The sequence below is a fragment of the Phyllostomus discolor genome, chromosome 6 (assembly GCF_004126475.2).
Source record: "Phyllostomus discolor isolate MPI-MPIP mPhyDis1 chromosome 6, mPhyDis1.pri.v3, whole genome shotgun sequence".
In the NCBI taxonomy this organism is placed as follows: domain Eukaryota; kingdom Metazoa; phylum Chordata; class Mammalia; order Chiroptera; family Phyllostomidae; genus Phyllostomus; species Phyllostomus discolor.
In genome coordinates, this window is record NC_040908.2 from 60,956,740 (window position 1) to 60,972,755 (window position 16,016).

General features: G+C 44.6%; 1 protein-coding gene across 2 annotated transcripts; it reads left to right on the plus strand.

Annotated features, from left to right (window-relative positions):
- Positions 1 to 13,932: 13,932 nt before the first annotated feature.
- Positions 13,933 to 15,007, plus strand: TMSB10 (thymosin beta 10). 2 transcript variants are annotated; one of them, XM_028515775.2, is made up of 3 exons: positions 13,933 to 14,086; positions 14,363 to 14,477; positions 14,727 to 14,998. In XM_028515775.2, exons 2-3 carry the CDS (start codon positions 14,378 to 14,380, stop codon positions 14,759 to 14,761), a joined length of 135 nt encoding a protein of 44 aa, XP_028371576.1. In that variant the 5' UTR covers positions 13,933 to 14,086; positions 14,363 to 14,377; the 3' UTR covers positions 14,762 to 14,998. The 2 variants fall into 2 exon arrangements, with proteins under 2 accessions (XP_028371576.1, XP_035884118.1); XM_036028225.1 differs by having other exon boundaries at positions 14,021 to 14,080; positions 14,727 to 15,007.
- Positions 15,008 to 16,016: the final 1,009 nt, after the last annotated feature.

Genomic DNA, 16,016 nt, shown 5'->3' on the forward strand with positions numbered 1-16,016 from the left:
TTATTACATGAAATGTTAAAGGGACTTATCTAAAAAAAAAGAAGTATATCAAAAATACAAACAGTAAAATGACAACAAACTCACAACTATCAACAACTGAACCTAAAAAAACAAAAACAAACTAAGCAAACAACTAGAACAGGAACAGAATCACAGAAATGGAGATCCCATGGAGGGTTATCAGTGGGGAGAGGGAAAGGAGAGAATGGAGGAAAAGGTACAGGGAATAAGAAGCATAAATGGTAGCTACAAAATAGACAGGGGCATATTAAGAATAGTATAGTATAGGAAATGGAGAAGCCAGAGAACTTACATGTATGACCCATGGACATGAACTAAGGGGGGCATGCAGGATAGAGGAGAATAAAGGAGAGAAAAAAAACAGGACAACTATAATAGCATAATCAATAAAGTATATTTAAAAAATACAATTGAAGTAAAAATGAAGAACTTACCAACTAACAAACAACTAAAGGAATTTGTCACCACCAAACCAGTACCCATTTCAAGAAGTGTTAAAGGGCCTTATTTGAAAAGAAGAAGGAAAAGGAGAAGAAGGAGGAGAATGAGAAGGAGAAAGAAGAGGAAGAGGAAGAAGAAGAAGAAGAAGAAGAAGAAGAAGAAGAAGAAGAAGAAGAAGAAGAAACAACGAACACGGTTAAGAGAATAAAATGCCAATAAATATGTACCTACCAACGATCGCTTTAAAGGTAATGAATTAAATGCTCCAATCAAAAGACATAGGGTAGCTGAATGGATAAGAAAACAAGCCCTGTATATATGCTGTCTGCAAGAGGCTCACCTCTGAACAAAAGATACACACAGATTAAATGTAAGGGGTGCAAAAAGATATTTCTCGCAAATGGAAAGGACAAAAGAGGGGGGTAACAATATTTATATCTGACAAAGTAGACTTTAAAACCAAGGCTATAGTAAGAAACAAAGAAGGACATTATGTAATGATAAAGGGAGCAATCCAACAAGAGGATATAACCTTGTAAACATTTATGCACTCGACATAGGGGCAGCTCAATATATAAAGTAAATCTTGATGGACATAAAGGGAGAGGTGGACAGTAATACAGTCATAGTAGGAAATTTTAACAGCCCATTGACATCAATGGATAGATCTTTCAGACAGAAAATCAACAAGAAAATGGCAGCCTTAAATGACACACTAGATCAAATGGATTTAATTATCTTCAGAGCATTTTGCCCCAAAGTAGCAGAATATACATTCTTTTCAAGTGCACGTGTGATATTTTCTAGGATAGTTTACATATTAGGACACAAAACAAGTCTCAATAAATTTAAGAAGATTGAAATTATATCAAGTATCTTTTCTAACCATTATGGTATGAAACTGGAAATCAATAATAAGAAAAAAAACTGAGAAACACACAAAAACATAGAGGCTAAATAACATGTCACTAAACAATGAATGGGCTGACAAAATCAAGGAAGAACTCAAAAGACACCTTGAAAGAAATAGAATGAGAACACAATGGCCCCCAGATCTGTGGGACACAGTGAAAGCAGTAGTAAGAGGGAAAATCATGGCATTACAGGCCAACCTCGAGAAACAAGAAAAATTGCAAACAATCTAACTTTACACTTAAAAGAACTGGTAAAAGAACAACAAATAAAAGCCAAAGTGAGTAGAAGAAAGAAAACAATAAAGATCAAAGCAGAAAACAAAACAAAGTGAAGTTTAAAAAAAATACAGAAGATCAGTGAAATCAAGACTTGGTTCTTTGAAAAGACAAACAAGACTCACAAACTTTTAACCAGATTCATCAAGAAAAAAAGAGAGGAGCCAAATTAATAAAATCAGAAATGAAAGAGGAGCCCTGGCTGGTGTGGCTTAGTGGATTGAGTGCCACTCTGTGAACCAAAGGGTCACCGGTTCAATTCCCAGTCAGGGCACATGCCTGGATTGTGGGCTACATCCCCAGAAGGAGGCGCACGAGAGGCAATCACACATTGATGTTTCTATTCCTCTCTCTTCTCTCTTCCTTCCCTTTACTCTAAAAATAGATACATAAAATCTTTAAAAAAAAAAAAAAGAAATGAAAGAGAAGTAACAACTGACACCAAGGAAATACAAAGGATTGTAAGAAAACATTATGAACAACTATATGCCAACAAATTGGACAATCTGGACAAAATGGATAAATTTCTAAAAATATACAAAGTTCCCAGACTATATCAGGTAGACCTGACACTTCTCTCCCTCTCTTTCTCCCTCCCTTCCCCTCTATCTAAAAATAAACAAATAACATCTTAAACTCTTTAAAAGTACACTTTTAAAATGTATGTCATGAAATTGTATCTGCCATGCGGAAGAATAGAATATGTTTTATTTAACAGGATGCTAGCTGACTTTATAATATTTAGACATGTGGTATGTGAGCTCTATTTGTACTCTTGTCCTGGGCTCTGCACACATTAAAAAGAGTAGTTAGTAGCAGCAAACTGCTGAGAACAATATAAATGTAGATCAATATGGCATTGATTAAATAACATATGACACATCTGTATAATAGAATCATATGCAGCCTTTAATGTCAAAAGAAAAAAGAGTGGACTTGGAGCCAAATGGCCACATTTCAAACCATGTGTCTTCTGCTCGCTAGATGTGTGACCTTAAGTTATTTAGCCCCGGTGTGCCTCAGTATCTTCATCTAGAAATAGGGAGGTACTAGTACTCTGCTCATAGGACTCTCGTGAGGCTAGAGAGTCAATATGTGTAAAGTGCTTGGACAGTGACGGACACATAATTGTATATGATAGTCAGATTATTATGTTCATTGTTTGCACTGATGTGATACAATTCTCAAGATAGAGTAAGAAAAAAGTACAGCGAAGAGGGTATAATAATACACTATCAGCCCTGGCTGGCATAGCTCGGTGGATTGAGCGTGGGCTGCAAACCAAAGCATCACAGGTTCAATTCCCAGTCAGGGCACATGCCTGGGTTGCAGGCCACAGCCCCCAGCAATCACACATTGATGTTTCTCTCTCTCTCTCTTTCCCCCTCCCTTGCCTCTCTAAAAATAAATAAATAAAGTCTTTTTAAAAATAATACACTATCATTTGTAAAAATACACTGTAAAATATGTGTATATACATATATGCTTCTACACCATATATGCTTTCAGGTACATATGCTTGAAAGAGTGCACAAGAAATGAGCAATAGTGGCTGCTTCCATGGAGGGACTGGGAGATCTGGGGCCTGAAGATAGGAGACAGATATCTCAGTGCGTGTTCCAGTTACTCTGCTTTAAAGAGTACCCCCAGGAATGTAGTGGCTTGAAACAACAAGCATGGATAAGACTGGCAGTTTCTGTGGGCTAGGAAATCCAACAGAGCCCAAGATAGACAGCTCCTCCCCTCTCCACAACACTGTAGTCTTTACTCTCTCATTGCTCTCATTTCAGCCACTATTTTAGGTTGATTTTCCAGGTCTGTGTCCCCCACTAGGCTGTATGATCCTTTAGAACACAAAGAGATAGGGTTTGAAATGTAGCCATTTGGCTCCAAGTCCACTCTTTTTTCTTTTGATATTAAAGGCTGCATATGATTCTATTATACAGATGTGTCATATGTTATTTAATCAATGCCATATTGATCTACATTTATATTGTTCTCAGCAGTTTGCTGCTACTAACTACTCTTTTTAATGTGTGCAGAGCCCAGGACAAGAGTACAAATAGAGCTCACATACCACATGTCTAAATATTATAAAGTCAGCTAGCATCCTGTTAAATAGAATATACTCTATTCTTCTGCAAAGATACAATTTCATGACATACATTTTAAAAGTGTACTTTTAAAGAGTTTAAGATGTTATTTGTTTATTTTTAGATAGAGAGGAAGGGAGGGAGAAAGAGAGGGAGAGAAGCATCAGTGGGTGAGATGTCAACTGGTTGCCTCTCACAGGCCCCCAACGGGGACCTGGCCTGCAATCCCGGGACATGCCCTGACCAGGACTGGAATTAGTGAGCTTTTGGTTTGCAGGCTGGCACTCAATCCACACCAGCCAGGGCTCATGACACATTTTAAAAATGTGAAAAGGGATGGTTTTTGTATGAGTGAGAAGGGGCAAAATATCACAGCCACAGCTTATTCGTTCCCATATCCCTAACAGGGCACAGCAGAGCCACTCAGAGAAACCGAGGTGGAGGGATGAAGAAGGAAGGATACACATCCTCATTTTCTCTGAGGTCCTTTTGTTCTTCACTTTCTAATCCCAGGTATGCCCCCCACCACTTCATTGGCTAAGAACATGCCACAGAGATTAAAACTGCAAAACCCTAGAAACAGGGCCTTATTTGTTTTTTGGTGATGTGTCTGGTGCCGGAGTGACTTCGCAAAGAATTTCATCAACTCAGAGCACTGGTGCTATGGACTGAACATTTGTTTCCCCTCTTTCACATGTTGGAATCCTGCCCCTGGAGGCGATAGTATCAGGAGGTGGGGCCTCTGGAAGGTGATTAGGTCCTAAGGATGGAGCCCTCATGAATGGGATTAGTGCCCTTATGAAGAGGCCCCAGAGGGCTCCCTAGCCTCTCCACCACGTGAGCACATGAGGAGAAGGAGGCTGTCTATGAAGCAGGTCCTTCCAGACAGCTTATCATGGGCTTCTCAGTCCCTGGAACCCTGAGAACTAAAATTCTGTTTATAAACTGCTTTCGTCTATAGTATTTTGTCGATAGCTGCTATGTCTATACTGCTATAGACAACTATAGCATTAGGGGAGTAAGACAAAGGACTGAAGAACATTGTCAAGTGTGGTGCAGAGAGCAGGCTTCACATACAGATTAGGGGCAGGCAAAACCCAAGACCTTTCTGTGGAGGTATGTACAAGCAGGGAGGAGGGAATAACATTTATTTGAAAAAAAAAACCACTTCTTTAACATTTGAATGAAAGAAAAACACAGAAGACAGACTATCCTGCCAAAAGACACAAGGAATTGTATCTTACCAACTAACACCAAAATTCCACTGAGGAAGAGACCTGCCTTTCGGAAAACAGCTCATCAGCTTATAGTAGAAAGGGGGTCCTGAAAACTTGCTTTCAGCAAGAACCAGAGCAGCAAAAGAAACAAGGACATTGCTCTACTGGAGAGAAAACGGGGAGCTGGTTGTTCTGAAAGGGAAGAATGAAGAGGGAAAGAAAGGGATCCGAAAAGGAAGCAAGGAGATAGTAAGGCAGCATGAGTTTGGGGTTACCTGGGAGAAGCACAGAGGGGAGATCACCCAAAGCACTAAAAGCATTTTTAGGATCTAGGATGTGTCATTAAAAATGCAGGGTTTTGCCTAGGCGGGGGTAGCTCATTTGATTGGATTGTCGTCCCGTGTATGGTAGGGTCACAGGTTCAATTCCTGGTTAGGGCACATGCCTGGGTTGCTGGTTCCATCCCCAGTCGGGGGCACATGCAAGAGGCAACTGATGGATGTTTCTCTCTCACGTCAATGTTTCTCTCCCTCTCTCTCCCTCCTTCCCCCTCTCTCTAAAATCAGTGTGCATGTCCTCAGGTGAGGATAAAAAAATGTAGGTTTTCACCTCCTTAACCCACAACGCTTTAGTAGAAGCTATTCTGTACACACCAGCTTTATGTCTACAGTTGCCTTGAAGAAGAAAGTCAAGACTAAGCGCTCTCCACGTTTGGCTCTGCATCAATATGGAGACACAAAAACGCAGAGAAACCAGAGATAACCACAAGAACAGAATATTCCTGAAATGTCAGAGAAACTATGGGAATGCATCAAATTGTAATTGCTGAAAGTGTAATTGTAAGAGTTGTAATCATTCTTATCTAGGTCTCTGTCAGACCCCAAAGGACATCTGGGTAACACACAAAATTTCTGAAACATCTGTCTTGAGGGAGTGAAAGGAGAGCTTAGGAGTTAAAGGGATGGCTTCTGGATCACAGACGCTAACCCACTGCGGCTGCGTTTGAACTGTTGGCCACAACCCATCAGTGGTTTATAAAAGCGAATGGGTAGGCAGCAAACCGTGTTTTTAATGAAATAATAAAACAGAAAGAATACTTTGACACAATTAGCCATTAGGAAAATGAAATGAAAACTGGGTGAGATGTAGTTCCATGTGTATTATAAGAGCTAAAATAAAAAATAGTGCCCCGACAGGTAAGGCTCATTTGGTTGGGCTTCATCCCACAAAGGGAAAGGTCACTGGTTTGATTCCCGGTCAGGAAACATGCCCAGGTTGCGGGCCTGGCCCCAGGTTGGAGTGCACGTGAGAGGCAACTGATCAATGCTTCTTTCCTTCTCTTTCTCCCTCCCATCCCCTTTCTCTGAAAATAAATAAATAAAATAGTGACAATACCAAATATTTCTGAGGATGCTAAGAAACTGGATCTCTTATACATTGCTGGCAGGAAAAGAAAATGATACAGCCCCTCTGAAAAAGTGATGGTTACTTATAAAACAAACACATTTTCACCATATGACCAGCAATCACTCCCTGGACATTTAGCCCAGAGAAATAAAAAGTTATGTCCTCAGACACCCAAAAAAAATGTACACAAATATTCACAGCAGCATTATTAACAGATAAAAACCAGAAGCAGTCAAAATGACCTTCAATAGGTGGTACTCAGAAATAAAAATGAATGAACTATTGACACACTCAACAACTTGAATGGATCTCAAGGACATTATGCTGAGTGGGGAAAGCCAACTTCAGACAAAATTTTGGAGATGGAGAACAGAATAGTGGTTGCAGGGGTTGTGGGTGGGGGTGAGGTGGCGGTAGGTGAGACTCTGAAGAGGGAGCATGGGGATGGGATAGGTCTGTATATGGATTGTGGTGATTGCATAACTTTGTACACATGATAAAACTGTGCAGAACCACGCACACACACACGTGCACATAATAATTGGTAAAGTCTAGAAATGGTTTATTGATTGCACCACTCTCAGTTTCCTGGTTTAGATACTGCATAATAGTTATGTAAATGTCACCACTGAATACACAGAGGACCTGAGTGCAAGTTCTTGTGAGTCTAGAATTATTTCAAAATAAAAAGGTTTTTAAAATGAAAGGAGCAGAATAGAAAAAAGAAGGTTAGAGTACATCCCTCAGAGTAAGAGAGTACTGTCCTGGTGAAACTTTTCTTTCGTTTGTATATAAACCCTGGGTCACAATATGAAATGTATTTCACGTACTTCATCAGGGGAAGGGGTGGTTGTCAAGATCAAAAGCAGTTTGAAAACCACTGCTCTACAGCAAGCTTGGAAAACTCAAAGACCCGGGAAAGCCAGGTAGACGATGTGAAGAAGCACAACAGGCCTGGTTCGTGATTGGTCATCGCTCCTCTTTCCCATGTGGCCGCCACAGTGCTAATGGCAGGTTTCATAACCATGTAAATATTCTTTACTTCCACAAGTGAATGTGCTCATTCTTAATTTTTCTGGAATCACACGGCATTTCCTAACTTTTGACAGGGAATTAGTTCATTGCTGAGTAACAAATTACACCAAATCTTAACAACATAAAACAAGAAACATTTATTATCTCACGGTTTCTGGGAATGGCTTCACTGGGCAGTTGGGCTCAGTGTCACCAGGACATTGCAGTGGAACGGTCGGCCAGGGCTGCAGCCATCTGGAGACTCATGGGGGCTTCGGGACCCGCTGCCAGGCTCATCTGCTGACAAGCCCCACTCCTCAGTGGCTGTGGGCCAGAGACTCGAGCTCCTCATCACATGGGCCTCTACACAGGACTTCCCCCAGAAAAAAAGACGCAAGAGAAAAAGAGAAAGCCAGGCATCAAAATGGAAATTACAGTTTTTTATAACAATTTCAGAAATGACGTTCTATTTCCTCTGCCACGAACTACTGGTCACAAAGATCAACCCTGGCACAGCAGAGGAGGTGACTGATGACACAGGGGTGGGAACAGGAGGTAGGGACCACTGTGAGCCATCTGGAAGGCTGACCTCCACAGACAGAGACCTGGGGACAAGAAATACTTCTCTCATATAAGTAAGTCACCAGAATATTTATGATAAATGGCAACTGACACTGGTCTCCATGTCGGGAACACTTTAGGGAGCGGTAAAGAATCCAGTCACGTGAAGAGGACATACCCCGTTTCAAGGGGGCAGTTTCTAATCATGCGGCTGCTGTGAGAAAATAGAGACCCACTGTTGCTAGATCTTAAATTTGGAAATCTCCTGATGTCAGCATTTTAGCTGACGTTTTCTGTTGAATTTAACGTGGCCAAACAAAATGCATATGCCAGCTGACTCTAGGCTGCCGCTTCTCAAACCCTCCCTGATGCAGGGTGTAGGCAAGGACGGTGCAGTAGTCATGAGTTCAAGGTTTAGAATCAGCCAGACCTGGATTCAAGTTCCAGCAATGCCAATTACCAGCTGTGTGACCATGAACAAGCCTCAGATCCTATGTTATAAAGTAGAAATGATTTTTTAAAAAGCAGAGCTACTTCACATTATTTTGATGACAATGAACTGAAATAATTAACTAAGCATAAAGTCCTTAGCACAGGGCCTGGAACACAGCAACTGCTCAGTAGCATTCACTGCCATCATTGTCACTGTTGTAGCACTAGAGACGAAAACTCAAACAACATTCTCACTCACACTGTGGCTGTTAGCTACTTGGGCAACCCAAGCAACTCCAAGGTTTATTTAGGGGTTCATCCAAACATCTGCAGAGCTGAACAATCATTACTGAGGTTAAACCTCAAAGGCCTGCTTTACGTTCTTCACAATTTTATCTTGGACGAGTCTTTAAACTCTACGACCTACAAAGAGAAATAGCATTTTGACTGAATAGAAAATGCAGAGGTCATACCCTGATTGCTCTGCTCCCTGAGCCTCCTTTGTGTGAGAGCCACACAGCTATTTTCAGGCTGGCAAAACTGGCACACAACGGGACGCTGTGTCACAAGTGGAATGACAGCAAGAGCAGGCCCAGAGGAGTCTCTGGGGAGGTAGCCCGAGGCCTGAACCATCTCTGTAATAATCCACATACTTGGCTATCCGCTTCTCAATGAATGCCTCTGAAGACAGGGAACTCACCACCTTCCTCAAAGTAGCTCATTTCATTTTGATTCGGAATTTTATTCATTTGTTCAAAGTACATCAATTGAACACTTACTGCTCTGTATCAGGCATTGCTGGGAATGCAGTGGTAAATGAAACAGACAGATTGTCCCATTTTCTTAGCGTGAGAGATAGACAATAAACAAAGAAATAACTATATAACGTGTTTGGTGGAGGTGGATTCTATGGAGAAAAATAAAACAAGGTAAAGTTTTCAGGGCTGTCCAACTTGCGCCTCACAGGCCACATGTGGCCCAGGATGGCTTGAGTGCAGCCCAACACAAAATCGTAAATTTACTTAAAATATGGAGATTTTTCTGCGTGTGATTACATGTCACAGTGTATTTAATGTGTGGCCCAAGACAACTCTTCTCCTTTCAGGGCAGCCCAGAGACACCAATAGGTTGGACTCTGCTGGTTTAGAGAATGACAGCGCTGTCACTCTCTACCAGGTGACCAAGGAGGGCTCTCTGAGGAGAGGACATAAGTGTCCTCTTTCTAAATGAAATAAGGCGCCCACTGTGAGTATCTAGACTGAGCGAGGCCTGTTGCATGAGCATCTGAGCAAGGGCAACTGCCCTGAAGCAGGAGGTGATGACTTCCTTTTTTCAAATGAAACCTGGACAGGATCCTTTCTAATCATACAGCCTCAAATCTCACTGCCACATGAGAGTTAAGCATGGCAAGCGTGTCTCCCTGTCATGTCTCCCTGTCTTTGTAGGGTTTATGGTCAAAGCCATCTCATTATATTTTGTCCATTTCTCCACTGACTCCAGCTCGCTTTGGCATTTACAGAGTTAAGCATCCTTCCTAATATTGCCAGCATTCTACTTACATCCATTCAAATCCCTGGGCGGGTGTCAAATTGAACTGGCTTGAAGGTTGGAGTCCCACAGCAAATCTCCAAAGGTCCCCCCTCCCAACCCGCCATCCCCAGGTTGACAGTGAAAAATCCCTTAGGTCCCTCATATTAGCTCTACATTTTCCAGAGCATCCTTCTCAACAAAGAAGATGGAAATGTTAATGGAGTTGAGTGGTTCAGCTTCCTCTATATCTTCTGTGAACAGCACAGAGTCTCTTCTAAGTAGCAGGCTAAGACGTTATCAGACATAAATGATACCCAAGTCACAAGTGAATACAAGGCATGAGCATGTGCTTGTTGAGGGACTTGGAGTCATTCATCTACTCCACCACACTTGTAACTTCAGATTCTCATCATCTCTCTATCTTCTAAATTCAGAACACTGCCAGATACTTTGTGGGCATTCGATAAATGTTTACTGAATAAGTATATGTGTATTATGGAAGACATTTAGGAAAAATTCCCAAGTGGGACCTGAGTCCCTGGCAGCACTAAGTTATGATTTTCCATCTCATGGTGTTCTGGTTATGTGCTCTACATTTCAAAACATCCCAAAGCTTAGTGACTTAAAACAACTACAACATTTATTTTGCTCATGATTCTGCAATTGGGCCAGGGACAGCTTGTGTCTGCTCCACTCAGCATAAGCTGGGGCAATTTGAAGCTTCCAAGACTCACCTGCTTGCATGTTTAGCAGTTGATGCTGGCTGTAGGCTCAGACCTCAGTTGAGGCTGTGGTTGGAATGGCTACAAGCGTCCTGTCCTTGTAGGTGCTTGGTTTCTGCAGGGTGTGGAGGTGTCAGAGAGCATTAGGCCCACCTAACTTATGGACCTACCCTCATACATCAAAACACATAACTTCCATCACATTTTATTCACTAGAAGAAAGTCATGAGGGAAAGTCCGTACTCAAGAAGTGGTGGGAGAAGTGTCCAAGAACATTTTAAAACCACTACCCATGGGGCTGGATGAGACTAATAATTTGATCATTGTTCATTTTGTTATTATTGAGCTATAACTGACATATAGCATCATGTTAGTTTCAGGTGTACAGCATAATGATTCAGTGTTTGTATACATTGAGAAAAGGTCAGTCACCACAATAAGCCTAGTGCACATGCATCACCACACATAGTTACAAAATTTCTTTTTTCGGTGACCATTGTTCTTAAGCAACATATGCTAAAGAGGCCACCTGCTTTCTTAGAGATGAGCCACAGAGCTGCACTAAGTGAGGAACAAAAATGTCTGCAAGTCTACTTAAAGCTCCTTTGGGAATCTGCATGCTTGATATGTTTGAAATGTGTGCCTCCATAGCTGTGTCTAGAAGAAATAGATTCCTTTGTTTCCCAAATAAAAGGAAGCTGGAATTGGAGTTCACCATAGGTCCAAATTAGAACAACTGAATATTTCCCCACTCAGGTAAAAAGTGGCACCCAGGAAGGTAACACCTAAATAATGTTCAGCATGGCATAGAGGCAGTGTCTGTGAATGTCTGGGTAGTTTCCCATTCAAGCTTGGCAGATCCTTCAATAGTACATGACAGAAACTATTCCAAGTCCACCACCCTGCTGCTTTTACTCCTGGATGCATAGCTTGATTATATTTCCCAGCATCTCTTGCAATTAGGTGAGACCATGTGACTGAGTCCTGGCCTAAGAAATGAGAGCAGAAATAATGGAGACTACTTGCAAGACTAGAGCATGAAACCTCTAGTGCAGCCCTCTATCTTGTCCTCTTTTCCCATCCACAGAAATGCGGAAATAGATTTCTAGGACCTAGAAGAGGGGAGAGTGACGAGAGAGAAAGAGCCTGGATGCCTGAGTCGCAACATGGAGGCTTTCTGCATGACCAGAAACATCGAACTATAATGTTGCTGTGTGAATACGAAATACTCTTTTATTGAATTAAACCACTTTGCGGGCTGTTTGTTACAGCAGTTTGCCTACCCTGACTGTGAAGTTGGATTATTTGTCAGGGAATATTCATTCCTTTCCCTCTCCCACCATGGGTGGGATATCCTTCCCTACTCCATTAATGATGAGTTTGGCCAATGGGATGTTAACAGACATGCAGTGACACAACATGCTTTTATACCCACTTCAAAACTTCTACACTCTTTTGTGTTATAGCCTTCTTGCTGTTTTACCATCCCCTGAGAAGAACCAGCTCCAGCTAGATCCTGGTCCAGAGGGTGAGACCCCTGAGAAGCAGACAAGGCTCCAACCAGCTGGCAGCCACACCCAGCCTAGCCCAACCCAGCAGCAGACGAATGAGCAAGAGTAAATGATCATTGTTTTAAGCTGAGTTTTGTGGTAGTTTGTTACACAGCAGGGCATGGCAATAGTTGACTGATAAACTAACAAAGTGTGAGTGTGGCTTTCTAACAGGGCTGCCATAAGCTTCCACGTATCCCTGTTCTTTATCTCATTTAAACTTTATTTTACACAGGAAGAAACTGAGGTGCAGAAAGGCACTTGCCCAAGGTCACACAAGGAGTTTGGCATATCAAACACATACGCCTAAATTTATTTCCTTTTCCAAATACACTGAGGGAATGTGAGAAAGCAGAAAAGTGAGGAAGGTATCAGACAGAATTTAGGATGTTTCCGCCAAATGCCATTTTAAAAGAGGTTGGCAATTCTCTTCGACACTTGAATAAAAGAAAGTTCAGGGCAAATAAAACAATAACCAGCTACATCCCTTGTTTGTTAATTTATTGACCTTAGTATCTAAAGATGTTGCACAGGCTGAAAATACAACTTTTCTAAGAAAGATTTGAATAATTACATGTGTGGTAACTCAGGACATGGTTTCTCCATAACAGATAACTAACTGGTCAGTAGCCATAAGGAACCAGGACAACAGGCTGTATCTGCACGTCCCAGCCCTCTCAAGGCCCCTGTGTCTCAAATCTCCTTGTTCATCACAACAGTGTAGAATTTTCACATGCTACTCCCTCCCTAACCCTATAAGTAGCACCAAGGCTGGAGGCAGGGTGCAGTGTTGCTGGCACCCATCCACGCCATCAATGAGTAACAAAGGTCATGTCCACATCTGCTGGTACTCCTGGTGTTTTTTTTCTCAAGTATCATGAGTACAAGTGCAGCTCCCCCATTTAGTGCTCCTGCGTTACATTGCATTTTACCGCTCCTATAATGGGTTAATAAATAAAAAAAAAAAAAAGAACATTTGTAGGGTTATCTTCAAGGTTAACTTCAAAAAGGAAAACAGCACCCTCAGCCACAGTGTTCCTAGGAGCCCTGAGAAGGAACACCAGGAGCGAGCCCTCTGGGACAACTCGCTCCCCTGACTGCCCAGTGTTTGCCACAAGCATTTAAGGAGAATCCGCCCAGACTTCTGCAGGAGCTGCCCAGCTCAGGGAAGGAAGACGATGAGAAGACAACGGGCCTCCAATCTGAGCAAAGAGCAGTGCAATGAATGTCATGCATGTCTCGGCCCCCTCCCTCCACGCCCCCATCCCAAGTCTCTCCATCTCTAGGACCCACTGCTCGGATTCTTTGTGCAAGACCACTCAAGAGCTCAGTCACCGGAAAGAGAGAAAAAGGGCAGAGGGGGGCTTGTGGTGGGGCAAAGGCAAGAGACACGGGGCTGCACAAGGGTGGGGTGGGTGTCTCCTGAGAGCAGGAACTGCTGTAGAGCGCTTGTGCACGCCCTCCCACCCACAACTACACACACACACACCCTCCCCCGCAGGCCCCCCACGTTCCTTCTGAGGGTGAGCAGCAAATTCCCTGAGAGGCAGTGCAGCCCCAAAAGAAAACCGAGGGCCCAACGACCACTCTGGCGGTGCCTGCGGCCTCCAAAACAACGGCACGGGGCCCTGGTGGGGGTACTGGGCCAGAGGCTCCGGGAGCAAACGCCGTGGGTACCGGAAGAGCCGCGCCCAGCCTAGCAGAGAGCCCGCAGAGGGCGCGGCGCGGCGGGAAGCGTGCAGTCCACGCAGCGCCCGCCCCGGACTGCGGGCACCGCCCCTGCTGCGGCGAACGAGGGGCGGGGCTGGGCGCGGCGTATATAAGGCGAGGGCTCGGCGCCGCTCTTTTGTCTCTTGCTGCAGCGACGCGAGTAGGACCAAGGATCTCGTTTCGGCTGCCAAGGCCAAGGTGAGCGCTGCGCTGGGCGGGGGACCCCTCTGGGTGGGGCCGGAGCCGGCCCCGGGCGGGTGCGCCGAGGCGGCCCACGCGCGCTTCCCCGACGGGACTCCGGACCGGCTGACCCCGCCCTGGGGCTGCGGTGAGAGTGCGGGCGCGCCGGGATCCTTGGCTTCTGGGCGGCCGGGAATGCCCCGCGGGATCGCTCCTTGGGGAAGCGCGAGCGGGAACCGCGGAGGGGAACGCTGGCCTCCAGCTCCCGGCCAACCTCCTCGCATTACCCACTAGGATTGTTTTAAGAAAATGGCAGACAAACCGGACATGGGGGAAATCGCCAGCTTCGATAAGGCCAAGCTGAAGAAGACGGAGACGCAGGAGAAGAACACCCTGCCGACCAAAGAGAGTAAGTGATCCCCCGCCTCTGGATCCGCGGGCTGCAGCCCAGCCCCCACCCCGTGGATGCCTCGTCTTTGGGCCTCCTCGGGTCTCCTTTCTGTTACACAAAGCGTCTGTCTCCCCAGCTCCAAGCCTCTTTCCTAATCCCAGACTTCGTGGGTCCTCGCCCACACCAGATTTGGAAGGCCCTCGGTTTGGGAGGAGGTGTTTTACAAGGTATCCTCAACCCCCAGTGCCCACTTTCTGCTTTCCACAGCCATTGAGCAGGAGAAGCGGAGTGAAATTTCTTAACCTGGAGGATTCCCCACCCCCGGCATCTTTGGGACCCCAGTCGTGATGTGGAGAAAAAGCTACCTGCAAAATGGACACGAGCGACAAACTGCACTGTGAACCCAGACATTCCGCGCCCATGCCATCGGCCGTGGGTCTCTGAGGGGACCCCTCCCCATTCGAACTGCCAAATTTTCCGGTTTGCCCTGGGATATTGTAGAAAAATATTTGTATGGTTAATAAAAATAAAACATGCCTCGTGGCATGGCTGGTGTGGTGTGAGTCTTCGTTGGGGATGCGTGGGCAGAGCCGCTGCAGCAAAGCCCCAGGGGCGGAAGTTCCTGCTTCGGGGGAGGGGACCACAGATGGGCTGATTTGGCGGGACCATTTTTAGTTTTTGCTTCACCTGCCTCTCCATAAGATTTCACGAGCATTACCTGCGTAGCTTTTGCTCCTAATGCAATCCATGTAAAATTTAACTCCACTTTTATCATTCATAGGAGCCGTTTGGGACATGCTTTTCAGAAGAGCAGTGTTTTTGATAGGCTTTTATGTCCCGCAGTTTCCCTCTGGCCTCAAAGCTGACTCACACTAGAGAGAACAGTTCATTAGTCTGAGGAGAGGTGGGGAAAAGACTAAATCTAGAATGCGAGGTCACAATGTCTCCAAGAGGCTTTCTACGGGAACTTACGGAGGATGCGTTAGAACAAAAAGGCGGGATCCAGGGGAGTAAGAGCAGGCATATCAGAATTAGCGTAACCAAATATCAGAGGAGCTGTCATGGGGAGCCTAGCTTTTCAGCTTGGCTCGGAACCTTCCGCAAAAGGGCTAGCTATTAGAGGAAGTGCAGGCTGGGCCACGTCCTGTGCTGTGATGAGCAGGAAGGATGGAAATGAGGGAGGGTCGGCCCTAGCAGTACAGCCACACTGGGTCACGTCCTCTGGAACTGAGGGGAAGAGGAGCGGCCAGCGCAAAGGCGCCTTGCTGAGGGGCGGGGGGTGTGCCTGGGGCTACAGAGCATAGTGGAACAGAACAATCAGGCTTCTGATTCCTGGGGTGGACTTTTTTTTTCCCTAAAGGAGGGGGGAACGTTACTTAGTGTTTTGTCACACATTTTTGTCTGACCACAAGAGGCTGGATGCTGGGTGAAGGTAATTCAAATGAGGTGCAATCTGAAATCAGTGGGTGAGACGGGCAGCTGCTGCAGATCAGAGTCTGGGGACGCCTAGGCTGCAGGAGCCACCACCTGTTTTGCATAAAGGGATAACTTGACAGA